A 15,782-nucleotide genomic window follows, 5' to 3' on the forward strand; every position below is an offset into this window, starting at 1 on the left:
CCATACCTTGCCCATCCCTTGCCCATTCTTTAATTTTTAAAAATTATAATTTCACCCATCTCCCCACACTTTTATAAATTCCATTTCTTCCCCAAAATTTTCCTATAAATAGGGAGCTCTCAACTTTCATTTTTCACAACAATTTTCTAAGGAAGAGAAGGATTAGTGAGTGAAAGAATTTGTGGTGGAGTGAGAATTTTGAGTAAGTTCTCACTCACCCACTCTTTCCGATCTCATATCTTAAAGATAGTTATTGTGTTCGTAGCACACGGTAAAAGAAGAAGGTAACTAAATTTTGATTATGTTAGTTTCTTTTATTTTAAATTCATACCCAAGTTTATTTTGTACGTAAATTTTAATTATGTTAATTAGTTCCACAAAATTTCCATGAGTTTATTTTTACGCATATTTAATTATACCAGTTCTATCTTTAATATACTTGCATCTATTTTTGGGTTAAGAAATGTTCCAATCCCCTCGGGTAAATTTTCAACATTTCTTTCTATTCAAAAATAAAATTATATATATTTTTAACACAAAAATTGTGTGGCATGAGTTTATTTCTACGTTGCATTTTTTATGAAAATATGAGTAAAGATGAGATTTTTACGATATTATTTTAAATTGCATAAATTATAATAAGATAATTTTAAAACCCCTTATGGCAACGAAAGTTCAAAGTTACAGATGCTCGGTACCGCAGCTTAAAGTTTATACGGATCAGAGTGCACCCACACTGTTTACAGAGTGGTTATTTATGTTAGTGGATTTCTCCTAAGTGCACACCTGGTTCCGGACCAGGACTTAATAAGGAAAATCTCACTTAAAGTTTACGTACGTTGATTTAGTTTGGTCGGCCAGCCAACTAAGTCCAGTCTTCGGACCGCACAACCCAGTCATGGGGGTAAACATGACTTACGACAAACAGGCCTAAGGGTGGTTTTTACAATATATGTTTATACATATTTAATTACGTGTACAAAGTTACTGATGATTTGAAGGAAAAGTGTAAGTTTACGTGAAAATGATCATTTTGGTGCTTAAATGACGATCTAAGGAAAACGTATAAGGAAAAGTATATGTATGTTTATCATTAAATATTTTTACAGTTTTAAAGTTAAAAGTTTAATTTAACAGTTATAGTATATGATTATAAAAATTTACTGTTAAAATTGATGAAAAAGTTTTATGCAGGAATTTTTAAATTTATGTTTATTCTAAAAGCAGTTTTGAAGTTATAGTATTAAATATTGTTTTACGAAATTCTTTAAAAGCTCATTTTGGCCACACACTAATAATAATCTTATTTACTTACTGAGCGTCGTCTCACTCCAATCATATTTTATTTCAGATAACTCTGAAGGACATGTCGGAAATCAGGCTTAGCAAGCATGCGGGTGGGGATTAGAAAAATAAAGATTAATTAGAAACATTAGTATGATTTCAGATATTTATGTTTGTGTAATTTTCTTCTTTTGAAATAAGTGATTGTAACATGAATAATTAGCGCTCTGGTTTAATAAAAATTGAGTTTATTTTGCTTCCGCTGTAAATCAGTAGTAAAAAGTTAATATCTCAGGCCCCTCGGGGTCAGGGTGTTACAGTATGTGTAGAAATCTGAAGAAATTATAATGATTAAATAGTATAGAGGGAGGAGAGAAAAGAAATTTTAATTGGCGTTCGTCGACGAAGAAGCTTAGTGGGCTCGTTGACAGGGGCGTGTCTCGTCGACGAGAAGATATTGAGAGGTTATTTTTCAACTCTGAATTTCATCTCCGAGGAATAGCCATTTGTCAACGAGCTTCCTTCTTGGCCTCGTCGACGAAGTGACATGGCTCGTCGACGAGTGCAGGTGTATAAATAGGCTAAACTCGATTTTTCTGTAGCAAATTTCACAAAAAATCTCTCTCTCTCTCTCTCTCTCTCTCTCTCTCTCTCTCTCTCTCTCTCTCTCTCTCTCTCTCCTGTTCATCCCTTCCTCCTTCTCTCTAAGATTTCGGGTCAGATTCTTACCGATTCGACGATCTGAGACCACCACGATGCTCCTGGCAAAGTTCCCTTCAAGTCTGTTGGAGCGAATCGTTGGTGGGATTGACTTGAACTTCATCCCAAATTCAAGGTAAGATTTTTTATTCAATATTTGGCTTTCCTACAGTTGTAGGAAATGCAGTACTCAAAGAAATACTGAAATTTTGTTCAGGAAAATATTGTTTTCAGGGAATTAAACGGGGAACCCTGCGAGTATAGGACTAGACACTGTATGGGCTTTTCAGTAGTCAAGTAAGAGAATAAATTAAATCAATAATTTTTCATGAAAATTATTATTATTATTATTTATTAGCAGATTTATGTTCAGAAAGCATGTATTATATATGACTATTATTGAGAAAATGTATATTTGGGAAAATACTGTTGTTATACAGGAATGTATAGTATAATATGAAATGTCAGGAAATATGATTTCAGAACAAAATGTATGATTTTATTTAGCAATGTGTGGCATGAATATTATTTTATGCATATTGTATTATGTTAAGTCAATTTTACAATTAAAGCATGTTTCAGTAATTTTCAAAAATAACAGGATAATGCAGTACATTGTGATTTCAGAATATATGGTAAGTAATACATTTATTTAGATCAGTATGTATGTTATGTTCGGCGTAAGGCCGTGATTGATAGCAGACGTAAGGCCGCAGCTATGCATGTTTTCGACGTAAGGCCGCAATTATGAATGTAATCGGCGCAAGGCCGTAATTATATATGTTATTACAGAAATCAGAAAATGCTATCAATCTATTTACGTTAAACAATATATTATCATGTATTATATGTTATCAGAATCCAGATGATAGTTTAGATCAGTTTCAGGAGCACAGTACCGTAACCATACAGTTTAGTTCAGTTCAGACTTGTGCTAACTGCCCCTACTAATAGAAGGGGTGGGAGATGGATAGTCGATGTGACTTTCAGTGTAGAGTTGTAGACGTCCACCTGACAGTTCGGACCAGGATGTGACGGGCCCATCATACTTACTGATATTTTTGACTCTACAGTGGTCGACCAACCATTGTCGAGTCCCGCCTTCGAGCTACACAACCCGTCATGGGAGGTAATACATGACATCAGCTAGCTATACATCCTGGGTAAATTTCAGAATTACTAGTTATATCAAGTGATTTTATGAATAGTATGATTCAGTATAACTATAAGATTGTATGTTATTCAAATATGATATTACTAATATTTTTAAGCATGCAATATGTACTGTATATTTATTATAACACGCAAGTATTCATGTTGTCATACAACTATATTTAATTTATTTTCCCTTACTAAGAGGTGTCTCACCCTAACTTAAACCATTTCAGAGAATCCAGGAAGACCAACGGACCGAGGCCACTATTGAGACAGTTTTTACTACCCTACTATGAGGGTAAGTTTTGAACTAGGGTCAGTGGGTTTTTTATTTTAGGTCCTAGTTTTTTCTTTTGGTGACTTTGAGGATTGTATAATTAAACAGTATATGGTGAAATATAGGTACTATGGTATATTGTATTTTATGGTTGAATGTATGAAATTTATATTTACTGCTACTTAAGTTTCCGCTGTGTATGACAGATATGTCCCCGTTATCCACAGGTTCGGGTTGACTTTGTTATGTTTTAAGTTAATGATAATTAATATGGTTGATTATGTGGTAAGTTAAGCAGATCGTTACAGTAAGGATAAAAAAAATTAAATTTTTTTTAATTGATTGACCATTGTTTGAGACAATTTACCTAACTTTTCTTAATTTTATTCAAGTTGTTATGTTATTATGATATTTAAACAAACTAAAAAAGTAAGTTATAATTCGACCAATCAGTTGATTTAAATTAATTCATCAATTTTTTTAACTTAATTTATTAAATTTATATTATTTTTTTAATTTATCTTATCAAAATTAAGTTGAAGAAAAAAATTATCATTTTATTAAGTATAAAATTTAATTTATTCACTAAATTTAATAGTTAGGAAACAGTTTAGTGGAAAGGTTGACCAAATTAAACTGACATTTTGTGGTAGTTCCCAAAACCAAAAGACGTTGAGGCATTCCACGTCTCACTCTCTCTCTCTCAGTCTCTCTCTCTTCCCCGGTTGGCTGTAAGTTGACTTCCAATGTGGAATCCCAAAGCGTGTGGCTTGGGGTCTTCAACTCCAAACCCTGAGAGCAGCTGAATCTGCTTGCTAAGAACAGCATGGAAATGGGATCACAGAGAATTTCAGTTTAGACTCGCAGATGAGAACTAGGAGTGGTGATTGTCTTTGCGTTTTGTTGTTTTGGAGAGGATGGGATTTATTTCACAAAGGGGCAGAGGCATACTCATAAAAATTTATTTGTGTTATGAGGATCATGCTCCTGCAGAATCTCAGATATGGTCTTCGTAATTTTTGGAAGCTAGAGTCTTGAAAAGTTGCCCAGTTCGAATTTCTGGCAATTTTCACTTAGGTGAGTTGTTCCTGTTCTTTATTTTGCCTTTGGGTCTCTCTCTTTTTCTGGGTTCATCTGTGCTTGCGTTTTTATTTAAGCTAGGTTTTGGAAATGTTTTCATGTTTTTAATTTCTCGACGACGGGTTTTACTCTTTCTTTTTCTATATTAAGTCAAAAACTTGATTCTGATGAAGAAGAAAAATCTCGAATGAAAATGGTGGAGAAGGGTGCCGATCAATTATACTCGCCCTGCCTTTGGAGACATCATGGATTTGGGGTTGCATTAGATTTGAATAAGATGTAACACAAAATTATATTGAATTTGTCTAAATCCACTCAAATTCAAATCTAAGTCCAAAATCCATGCTCAAAAACGCAGCGTCAAAGACTTTGCTGAAAGTGTGTTTTTATTTTTTTTATTTGCTTGCTCTTAATGTTCCATTGATTTGCACTCTCACTTCACTGTATTTGTGGATTCTCGAATTGAACTTTATTATTCAATCAACCGTTTAGGAAGCTTTGACCCAAGATTTGTGTGGTTTTGGACAAAACTTAATGCAAAATCATAATATGTTTGGTTAAAATCCACACAAATCCAACTGAAATCGATGCTTGCAGACGCAATCTTTTTGTTATTTGTCAATGTATATTGATTCAGCTTGGACAGGTGGGTGAAAAGGGAAACCCATCTTTATAGAATTAATCAAAAGGGAAACCCATCTTTATAGAATTAATCATTCTCAAATTTTCTTGATCGTTAAGCATATAATGGATAAGGTTTTATTAATAACTTTTTGTGTTCTTATATGGGTCTGCAGTGAATGTGATAATCTGTATTACAGCCTGTATGTTATGTTTGGAAAGGGTTTTAAGGGAAAGGAAGGAAATAGAGTCATAAAATTATATTCCCTTTTCCTTTCAAATGTATACATTTTTAAGGAATTGGAGAGAATGGCAAGGAGTGGGAATACGCTTTCTCCCCTTTTCCTCCCTAAATAAGGAATAAAATAATTCCCAAAAAGGGTTAGTACACACTCTTCTCTCCCCTCCAATTCCCTCCTTTCAAACATGTAGTAGGGATTTTGGCAATTTGGACTTGTTGGAAATTTCAGATATCTTTTGATATTTTGATTTTGCTTTGGGTCCTTAAAATTTTTCTTTGGGATAGGAACTTCATGGTCAGGCATTGAAGAAATATCATTATGGATGATGCAATTTGTTCATCTCGTACCATCTTGGGTGGTCCGCCTGACTCAACCCTGGATTTTGATTACATGGATGAACTTTTGTTGGATGGATGCTGGTTGCGGACAACAGAAAACTCTGAGTTCTTGCATCAGAGCCCTTCTATTTCAAGCTCTCTCTTCGATCCTTCAAATTTATGGCCTTCTTTAGAGCCTAATAATGATGAACCAAGCAGGGGCCCATCTCAAAAGGACACCCAGGAAGTGGAGAAGATGTCATTTTCCCTCAATTTCCATGAGTCTCGAGGAGAAGATTCTGTTGAAACTCAATCTCTTAGCATTAGTAGAAGTTCTAAACAATCTCAAAATTATTTCATTGAAGGTTCAGAACTTGAGGGAAGGTGGGGGGTTGGACCCCAGTCAAATCCAGGTCCTGCATCTTCTGTAATAGAGAAATTAATTTCAGCACTTGGGTACATTAAAGCTTCCAAAAGAGATAGAGATGTCCTGATTCAAATATGGGTTCCAGTGAACATAGGAGGCAGGCGCGTTCTTACTACTTATGATCAACCTTTCTCACTTGATCCCAGCAGCATGAGGCTTGCAGGTTACAGAAATATCTCTGTGAGATATCAGTTTGCAGCAGAGAAGAATTCTAATGAGTTCATGGGATTACCTGGAAGAGTTTTTTTGGGTAAGGTTCCTGAGTGGACTCCAGATGTTCGATTCTTTAAGAGGGATGAGTATCCACGAGTTGATTTTGCGCAACAGTATAATGTCTCTGGATCTCTTGCCCTTCCGGTTTTTGAGCAAAGTAGTCAGACTTGCTTGGGTGTTATTGAGGTTGTAATGACAACTCAAAAGATGAACTATCATCCTGAGCTTGAAAGTATTTGCAAAGCACTTCAGGTATGTTTTCCTTGCTAATTATCAGAATTCTCTTTTTTCTGGTTTTTAACTTTTTATTATTTTTCCTTCTGTTTTAGCATCCACGTAACCTTTATTTTTTTGGAGTGAGGGTAGGGTTGTTGTTCCTTTATTTTTAGTTCAAAAAGCTTAATTGTGACACTTGACATCACGGTCAAATTTTAAAAAATTTGTGTGATTTTTTAACTGGTTCTGCAAATACGGCTACAGGACTAAGCCTGACAAAGTGAATGTCTTGTATTATTTTGCAAATCACACCTTCAAGAATCCTGATGCTTAATCAGAATTTGTTTGATTGAAGTGAACATCATACCCTTTCAAATGCAATGAACAACAACAGCAAAATAAACCTTTAGTCGCACTGGGAGGGGTCAGCTACATGAATACTTTTCTGCCAATTTATGGTTACCAAATGGTAACCATAATTTAAAAGAAGCTTTTGTTTGCTGTATTTGCCATGATTGCTTCATCTTTAATATTGTCAGCTGCTAACCTAATTTTTAACCCTGACATGACCATCTGGTCTGACTGTGTTAAGTGGGTAAGGGTCACCAGTTTTCAGGTGACCAACCACCAGCGAACCTGCATGTCATCAAAGCCTGTCTGGTTGGGCTTGAATAAATCGGCCAGTTTACCTCAACCTTGTGCGTGTATGTGCATGCGCATGGGCGCATACCTGTGCATGTGTGTGCATTTGTTGTGGAGCTGAGTGCATGTTTTAGGACCTTACATGCCTAGCCCAGACCACTGAGGCAATGCTACAGTTTTGACACACTTGTTACCATTAAAAGTACTTTAAATTTTTTCTAGAATTTCTGACAATGATTAAATTCTTAAGACTAACTCAAAAAGGATTTGAGAATAAACAAAAATAATGATATGACCCAGTGGGACTGAAGGCTTGGTTGATTGTTGCTTAAAAAAATAGTGATGTGTTTCATATTAGTATTTATGTAAACCAAAAGTATTAATATTTCATTTTATTGCACTGAATTTTAAAACTGTAATATCTTAGATAAAATTGCAAAATAAATATGCATACATTAGTGTTTATTAATTAAAATGAACAAAGCTATACATTTGTTATGTTTGATGACAGTGGATCTAGAAACACTGATAAAAATTAATTTCTATTATTTTTGGCTGACCCAACTGAGTCCTTTTGCTTAGGTGACTCCAATTTGAACTCTAGGACATGTAGGCTTTCTTAATCGTGCATGCATGCTTGGAAGGGAATGGAAATTGCAGTCTGATCCTTATTTGTTGGGATCTTTCATGAATCAAAAAATAGATGATTTCTAATCAGCCTAGCAAAAAAATTAATAAATTGGGGAAAAAATGAATTTTTGTTATAATTTAGTTTGCTACTGATTCACTTCTTAGTTTGTGTAGTTTGTTTCTCTCTAGAAATGAATATGTAGTATTTATTTTGAGTTTCATAAATTATTGACTCACTTGTAATAAAATTCTATCTCTATGTACACTTAAAAGTTACTAGAAGAAGGAAGGATATGCCTAGAGATAGAAGTTAGCATTCAGAAATTGCCATATATGAAACTCCATCTTTAACAATTGAGAGTATCCTTTTAAGAACTTTTAAGTTTCAAAAAATATTAAATTATTAATTCATGCGAAAGAAGACATCCAAACCTTAGTTGATTTTCAACAGGAGAAAAGAGAATAATTGTTTGAACATCGTGATGAAATACATATTTCAGCTCCACATCAAATATTATCAAAAGGACTGATAGCTCCCTCGGAAAGTATACCTCTCTATGCGCCGGGGGGGGGGGGGAGAGAGAATGAGTAAGTGGTGTGGATTCTAATGAGATTACTCACTCAGTACATGTTGAGTTTGAAAGGTGATTTTGATCTTCCGTTGAGTTTCAAGCATGTTAAGTTTTTGGGAATTCAGATTTGACCTATTAATAATCTGAGAAACCATGTTTGATTGCAGGCTGTTGATCTTAGAAGTTCTGAAGTTTACAACACTAGGAACTCAGAGGTAAACTGATAGCCATCTTAGAAGAAAATTACTCTGTAGTGTGCAAATGTACTTGTTGAGATCACAGCTATACTTCTTTTTTGTTAGGGCTGCAGTGGTTCCTACCAAGTGACTATACCTGAGATTCTGGAGGTTTTGAGATCTGCATGTATAGCACATAGATTGCCCTTAGCTCAAACTTGGGTCCCATGCATCAGACAAGGTAAAGGTGGGTGCCGACATTCAGATGAGAACTTTGTAAATTGTGTTTCCACTGTTGATTCTGCTTGCTATGTGGTCGATCCCCTTGTTCAGGGTTTTCATGAGGCTTGCTCCGAGCATCACCTGTTTAGAGGTCAAGGAATTGTAGGTGAAGCATTTTTGATGAACCAGCCTTGCTTCTCACCCGATGTAACCTCCATTAGAAAGACAGAATACCCTCTCTCTCACCATGCAAGGATGTTTGGATTGCGTGCTGCTGTTGCAATACGCTTGCGAAGTATTGAAACGGGTTCTGACTTTGTCTTGGAATTCTTTTTACCTGCGGACTGCAAGGATCTTGAAGAACAAAAGAAGATGCTCAGGTCATTGTCTATCATCATACAACAGGTTTGTCAGAGCTTACGTGTCCTTTCAAATAAGGAGCTAGAGGAAGAAACAATTTTGCCAGTCAGGGAAGTCATAGTCCCTTTGGGTGGTAGACCTATCAGAGAAAAGATCTTGAAGGTGGGACATACTAATTTAGAAAGGTCTTCTCGAAAAGATTCAGCCCAGATTGCCTTTTGTATGCAGGCCCAACAGGGCTGTGATGTTGTCCCACTGTTTCAAATGGGAAAACCAATTGAAGTGTTGAATGAAAAATCTTCGGAGTTTTGGCAACTGCAACAAGATCCTGGCCCTAAAGGAAGTGCAGAGTGTCGTGGTGAATGTTCTACTTTCAGTGAGGGTAGCTTCTCGAAGTTGGGTAAAGCCGGGGAGAAAAGGCAAACCAAGGCAGAGAAGAAGATTACGTTGCAAGTGCTTCAGCAGTACTTTGCTGGCAGCCTAAGAGATGCAGCAAAGAGCCTTGGCGGTAAGCTACATTTTGCAATTTGGGTCAGTTATATTTGTTTAATTTTTTGTAATAGTCCTTTTAAAAAATAAAATTGCCCCGAAGGTGAAGCACACGTACACTAGTTGTATAAATATTCAAAATCTTCCAAAAAAAAATAACTACCAACAAAATTTACAGGTGAACAATCAAGTGGGTGTGTTGTCCATTCTATTGTCAAGTTATTATTTGCTTATTTGTTTGTTGTTTGTTTGGTTTTTCAGTTTGCTCCACTACTTTGAAAAAGATATGTAGGCAACATGGGATAAAACGCTGGCCTTCTCGAAAGCTCAAGAAAGTTGGTCACTCTTTGAAGAAACTTCAACATGTAATTGACTCGGTGCATGGTCCCCCTGGTGGTTTTCAGATAGGTTCATTTTATTCAAACTTCCCAGAATTGGCCTCTTCAAATTTGTCAAGAACCAGCCCATTTAAAACTCCAAAGCTAAATGATCATCTAAAGCCATCAACCAGGCCACCTGATGATGGCGTTTGTAGCCCACAAACCACTACTTCGATCTCAACCTCCTCGTCCTGCAGTCAGAGTTCCAGTTCGAGCCATTGTTGCTTTAGTGGAGCCCATCATCCCTCCAACTGGAATATTCCTGGTAGTGATGATATAACAGTTGCGGCGAACTCCAGTGATGATGTGCTAAAGAGGGTCAGAAATGATTCAGAGCCATATTCCTCAAATCAAGAATTAGCCAAAAATAGTGGACGTGTATCCCCAGAAGGAGAATTTTGGAGAGTTAAAATCACATATGGGGAAGAAAAAGTCCAGTTCCAGTTACAAAATAGTTGGGGATTTAATGATTTGCTGCAAGAAATTGGGAGGCGATTCAGTACAGACGACATGAGCAGGTTTCATCTGAAGTACTTGGATGATGACTCTGAGTGGGTCTTGCTAACTTGTGATGCTGATCTAGAGGAGTGTATTGATGTATGCAGATCATTGTCGAGCCACACTATTAAAATCTCTCTGCTTCAAGTTTCTCATCACCATCCAACTCCTTTGGGTAGCAGCTGCCCTCCATGATTTTTGGACAGTTACTTTGTTGGTTGCATTTTTAGCATAATGTTTTCAGGATTTGGACGGCAATAGCTTGATGAGCTTAAAGTTGGTGACAACCAAATCACTTGAAGGCTTTGGCCTGTGTAAAGGGGGTTTAGCTGAAACACTGGCATTCTAATTGACAATGGAGGTGGAAGTTTCAGAAATAACCAAACAGGAGTTCCCATAAGTAGGAGTGATAGATGGAATGGGGACTCGGATTCAGTTCGATTTTGCAATCGTAATCTCTACGGGAACAAAAGCTACGGGAACTATACTCAAGTTTACTGAATGGCTGGAGTAGGTTCTTTTGGTTTTCCTTGAACCCATGAGTTTCTTTCATGAAACTTGAAAATCGAGGCTCTTCAAAAACGGCTCTTGAATCTTTATCTTCTGAGATGTAGGTAACTGAAATTCTTTCATAGCTATTTTGTCATTCGACATCAGCTGCATACTTGCATGGGGCAAAGGAGCTTTAAACTGTATCAAAGTTTAAAATGTGTAGTTTTGGTATCTTGAATTGGAACGAAAGTTGAGGTTTCTTCTTTGTGGTCCTCGAAGTGTACATAATGAGAGCAGGAACTGATTTTTTTTTTTTTTTTAATTTTGTTAAATAATGATCAATTAATCTTGATTTGTCTGAAGATGACATGGAGTAATTGTTTCCTAACTTTGATTACTAAACAGGGTAGCCTGCAAATGGCTAGCCATTTTCTGGCCAACTTAGCTTGCGTAAATCTTTTCAAAAGTTTTTATTGCTAATATTTTTAGGGTAAGATTAGATATGTTGCTCTTGTGATAGGATGAAATGGGATTTCCTATGTGGAATGCTTGCTTGATTTGGCTTTTGAAGCATCTCGCTTTTGCTCATCTTATGATAATTTGGTTCTTTCTAAGGTTTTGAGATTCCCATGTCTATTTTAGCTTCTCAATTCTACCACAAAACATATGGGCGTAATTTCATTCATTTATGGGACTAATTGGAGAGGTCATGGACACTGAAAAAATTATCGTTGTTACTCTACATTTACTTTTTTAAGCATTAAATGATAATATTATCATGTCGTTGTGTAACGGTCTTGGGCACAAGTTCGATGAGCTGTTGTCTACTTTGGTCCACTAATTTCACAAGTTTATCTTATAAAAGGTGTCTCACATAATCAAAACTCAAACAATCCTTATAAGTTCAAGATCTTTCTTATACACATTTGATGTGAGATCGTGACAGAATTTCTCAATCAATCTCTAGCATTCTCGTCATAGTGATCTCCCTAGTACACATTTTATGTGAAGTTGTCACGGACACTTCTATCCAATCTCTAAAGTTTTTTTCAGAGTGGCGTACACCTATGTATAGGATCCATTCACATGATGGTATTCTCAGGGTGGATTCATTTATATGATAGTACCCATAGGGTGGTTTTGATACCAAATGTAATGATCTTGGAGCCTTTATTAGTGTCATCTAAACAATAGTGTCCTTTTCGGAGTGGTTTACACCTATGTATAGGGTACATTCACATGATAGTATCCATGGTGGATTCATTTATATGATAGTACCCATAGGGTGGTTTTGATACCAAATGGGTGTCTCACTGGACTTCATCACTAACCTGCTCAGAGTGAGAGATGTAGGATCAATACTTGTAGTCATAGATAGGTTTTCAAAGTATGGTACCTTTATACCCACCAAAGAAGACAACACAACTGTTCTTCAAGCATATCATGCAGTATTGAGGTGTTCCCTAAAATATTATTAGTGATTAGACTCAAGATTCATTGGCAACTTCTGAACAAAACTTTTTGAAATCTTTGGTTCACAACTTGACATTTCTTCGAGCTACCATCCACAGACAAATGGATAGATGAAGAGATTCAATAAGCTACTAAAAGAGTATTTGCGTCACTTCTTTCAATATCAATAAGAAGAATTGGATGCAACTACTTGATGTGGTTCAGTTTTATTTCAACGCTGAAAAGGACTCTTGTAAGAACTCGACAATCAACAAGAGTCCTTTTGAGCTTGTTACAGGCCAACAACCACTATTATTTCACATGGACGAATCGTATAGAGGAAAGACTCTCAAAACGTATATTTTCACGAAAGAATGAAGACAGAATGCATATATTGCCTATGCCTATTTGGAGAAATCTTTGAAATGGATGAAGTGGGCAAATCAAGGGAGAAGACTGTTATGCCTATGCCTATTTGGAGAAATCTTTGAAATGGATGAAGTGGGCAAATCAAGGGAGAAGACTATTATACGATGCGAAGAGAGAGAGAGAGAGAGAGAGAGAGAGAGAGAGAGAGAGAGAGGAATTCATATTTTGTTATGAAAATTGGAGGCTAAAATAGTCATTATGAAAATTGAAGTATAAAATTGTCATTTAATGCATAAATAAATAAATATGAAGTGTTAGTAATAATTTTTTGAAATGTCAATAATAATTTTCTTTCTTAAAATGGAAAATAAATTGGATCATCAGATGAGGAACATGATTGCCAGGGATGGGAAGACTGCTCTCATCAAGGGCAAGGCAGACTTGGCAGCCTAACTCTTTTAGGATCATTTTAGGAAATTCCCAAAATGTTTTTGGTAATAAGTTAATCGTTATCTTTAGAGTAACTCTTTTTAAGATCATTTTAGGTATAAAAAATTTAAGCTCAATGGAGATAAAAGACACTTCATTTATTTGTTTTTTTCTTTTTTTTAATACAATTAGTAAATATATTCTATACATTACACATGATTAATACTTTAAGGTATTTATAAAATTTATATTTTAAAAAAACTAAAATTATAAATAGGATATTATTATGACATCATCAAATTGCAAGGGCATGAAAAATCATTACTCTATATTTAGAGAGACCTTAAATTTAGATTACTATTGGATTTAGAAAAATATACCGTAAAATTATATTAAGATTTGTCCAAATCAATGCTCACAAATGCAACAATAGAGTAATAGATATGATACAAGAAATGTCCTAATTTAAATCATGTAAAATATTAAATTTCTAAGTCTAATTTTATTTATATAATTTATAATCTATATTTAAATTTATTTAAATGATATTAGATATTTTACAATAATTTTACACAAATAAATTATAGTAAGATTTCTTGTAAATTCTATTGAAATTCATTGTGTTTATTTTTTTAATTAAACAAATTCTTTTGATTCAAATCTTAACCTATTCAAAATAAGATTTCTTCAAGATATTATGCATGTAATTTTATCTATCTAATTTTGGTTAAATTTTTTTTTCAGAATATTTCTCTTATTTTAAAATACAAAAATATTTGTCCACAAATTCACTTAAATTATTCATACTCCCAAGAACCAAAACAATGCCCTTCAAACCACTATAATAGGAAAATTACTTTCATGCATAACCACTTCCCACCCCCACCCCCCCCCCCCCCCCATAACTCTCAAAATAATTATTAGAACTTTTTGAATTAATTTACACACATGAAGCCATTTCAGAATGTCCTTGCACTGATAATAATACAAGCAATTGCTTTATGAAAACAACAGAAATTTCAACCCTACCAAAAAAACAAATGAGCTTTTTTTTTTTTCTTCCTTTTTCTTTTCTCTGATGCACGAAAATCAGTTTTCTTATAGCTGAGATGAGGCAGATGGCTGATTTTCTCGCCCGTTGGTTACCACACACCTCGAGGGCGGACCAAACATGCTCAGTATTACCTGCAACATTTTCACAAGCCACGAGTTGAAAAGAGGCAAAGTTTAACTTTGTGTTGGAGAGCTTACTTGGAGTTTCGAGCATGAAGGGTGAATTTCTGAAAACATAGTATGCAATTATATTGAATTTTTTAAAACTCAAGCTGGAAATCTATGCTCCCAAACACTATAGTCTGGACTTGAATTAGGACTTTCAGATTTGGACAAGACGTCGTATAAAATTGTATCGAGTTTTATTCAAATCCACACAAATGCAAAGAAATTCACTCCCCCAAACACAACTGAGAGATGGTGATTGCAACATATACATGATGTTTAAATTGACTTACAGGTAAAAATACAAGCCCATGCAAGAAACCAAGGAGGACCAATGCTAGATACATTTGGAAGTAATAAACCTGTGAGAGAGAGAGAGCAGAATGAATTAAGAGCACTTGGGACGCAAAACAGCTTATATATAAATGAGGGGGTAGAGTTAGAGACCACAAAAACTTCTGTCCTTGAAAAGCAAAGAACGATCACCCCGACAAGCTTTGTGAGTGTAATTCCACTGTGCAATTGCCAAAAAAAAAAAACACAAATACAAAAGACATAGTTACCGAGACAAGTAAATGTTGGCAAAAAACTTTCACATAGGAATAATAATTGAAGATGTAGGACAGCTTATATTTCTGTTGCTAGCTGGCACTATGTTCACATGCTAGCTCTCTCTTTCAGAGCATACAATCAGCCCACAAATCAAAAAGTGGGAAACTGTTGCAAATACAACATCTAGCAAAATGGAAAACAAAATTAAAAGAGAACACGGCAGTTATACATGGTTCGACATGTAGCTACAGAGGCCCTACAAAATCCTCACTATATTATAAATGCTTAGGGCTTCAACCTCTACTTAAAACTCTAGATAGAACTCATGTGAAAGTCTCAAAATATACGGGGCTTCAACCTCTTAACTACATTTTGTCTAAATCCACATAAATTCAAATTCGAAGTCCAAACTCCATATTCCCAAATGCAGGGTCATATTCGGGCATCTCACTCCCCATGCAGAACTTTCTCTTAGAAACTTCAACCGAATCACCCTCATAATGATTCACAATTCAAGAGAGAGCAAGCAGGAGAAATGCACTCAACAATATTACAACTAAAAGCCCAAGCAGTGCTAACCTTGCTGGAAGAGGATGATATAGGCAGGAGGCCTTTTAAATTTTTTAACATGTGCGGACAACATTCAAGGTTTCAAGATGTGGTTGGAAATTCATGGAATACGGATGTGCAGGGCTTTAAGATGTACAGGCTTGTGATGAAACTTAAAGCCATGAAAGGTCCATTAAAGGATCTTAATGCCATACACTTCT

At 35.4% G+C, this 15,782-nt stretch overlaps 2 protein-coding genes across 3 annotated transcripts in view; one reads left to right on the plus strand and one right to left on the minus strand.

The window, feature by feature from the left end:
- Positions 1–4,081: 4,081 nt before the first annotated feature.
- On the plus strand, positions 4,082–11,354 carry LOC131162208 (protein NLP5-like). Its single transcript, XM_058118437.1, has 5 exons — positions 4,082–4,492; positions 5,643–6,567; positions 8,543–8,590; positions 8,678–9,641; positions 9,884–11,354. Exons 2-5 carry the CDS (start codon positions 5,677–5,679, stop codon positions 10,693–10,695), a joined length of 2,715 nt encoding a protein of 904 aa, XP_057974420.1. The 5' UTR covers positions 4,082–4,492; positions 5,643–5,676; the 3' UTR covers positions 10,696–11,354.
- A 2,805-nt stretch (positions 11,355–14,159) lies between these two features.
- Positions 14,160–15,782, minus strand: part of LOC131162209 (uncharacterized) — a 32,452-nt gene continuing 30,829 nt past the window's right edge. For both annotated transcript variants that reach the window (XM_058118438.1, XM_058118439.1), the window contains 3 exons: positions 14,908–14,974; positions 14,754–14,822; positions 14,160–14,427 (listed from right to left, as the gene is read on the minus strand). In XM_058118438.1, the coding sequence (XP_057974421.1) occupies positions 14,341–14,427; positions 14,754–14,822; positions 14,908–14,974 (223 nt within the window). In that variant the 3' untranslated portion in view covers positions 14,160–14,340. The remainder of the gene's footprint in view (positions 14,428–14,753; positions 14,823–14,907; positions 14,975–15,782) is intronic.

Source organism: Malania oleifera, chromosome 8, assembly GCF_029873635.1.
Source record: "Malania oleifera isolate guangnan ecotype guangnan chromosome 8, ASM2987363v1, whole genome shotgun sequence".
NCBI classification, from domain to species: domain Eukaryota; kingdom Viridiplantae; phylum Streptophyta; class Magnoliopsida; order Santalales; family Ximeniaceae; genus Malania; species Malania oleifera.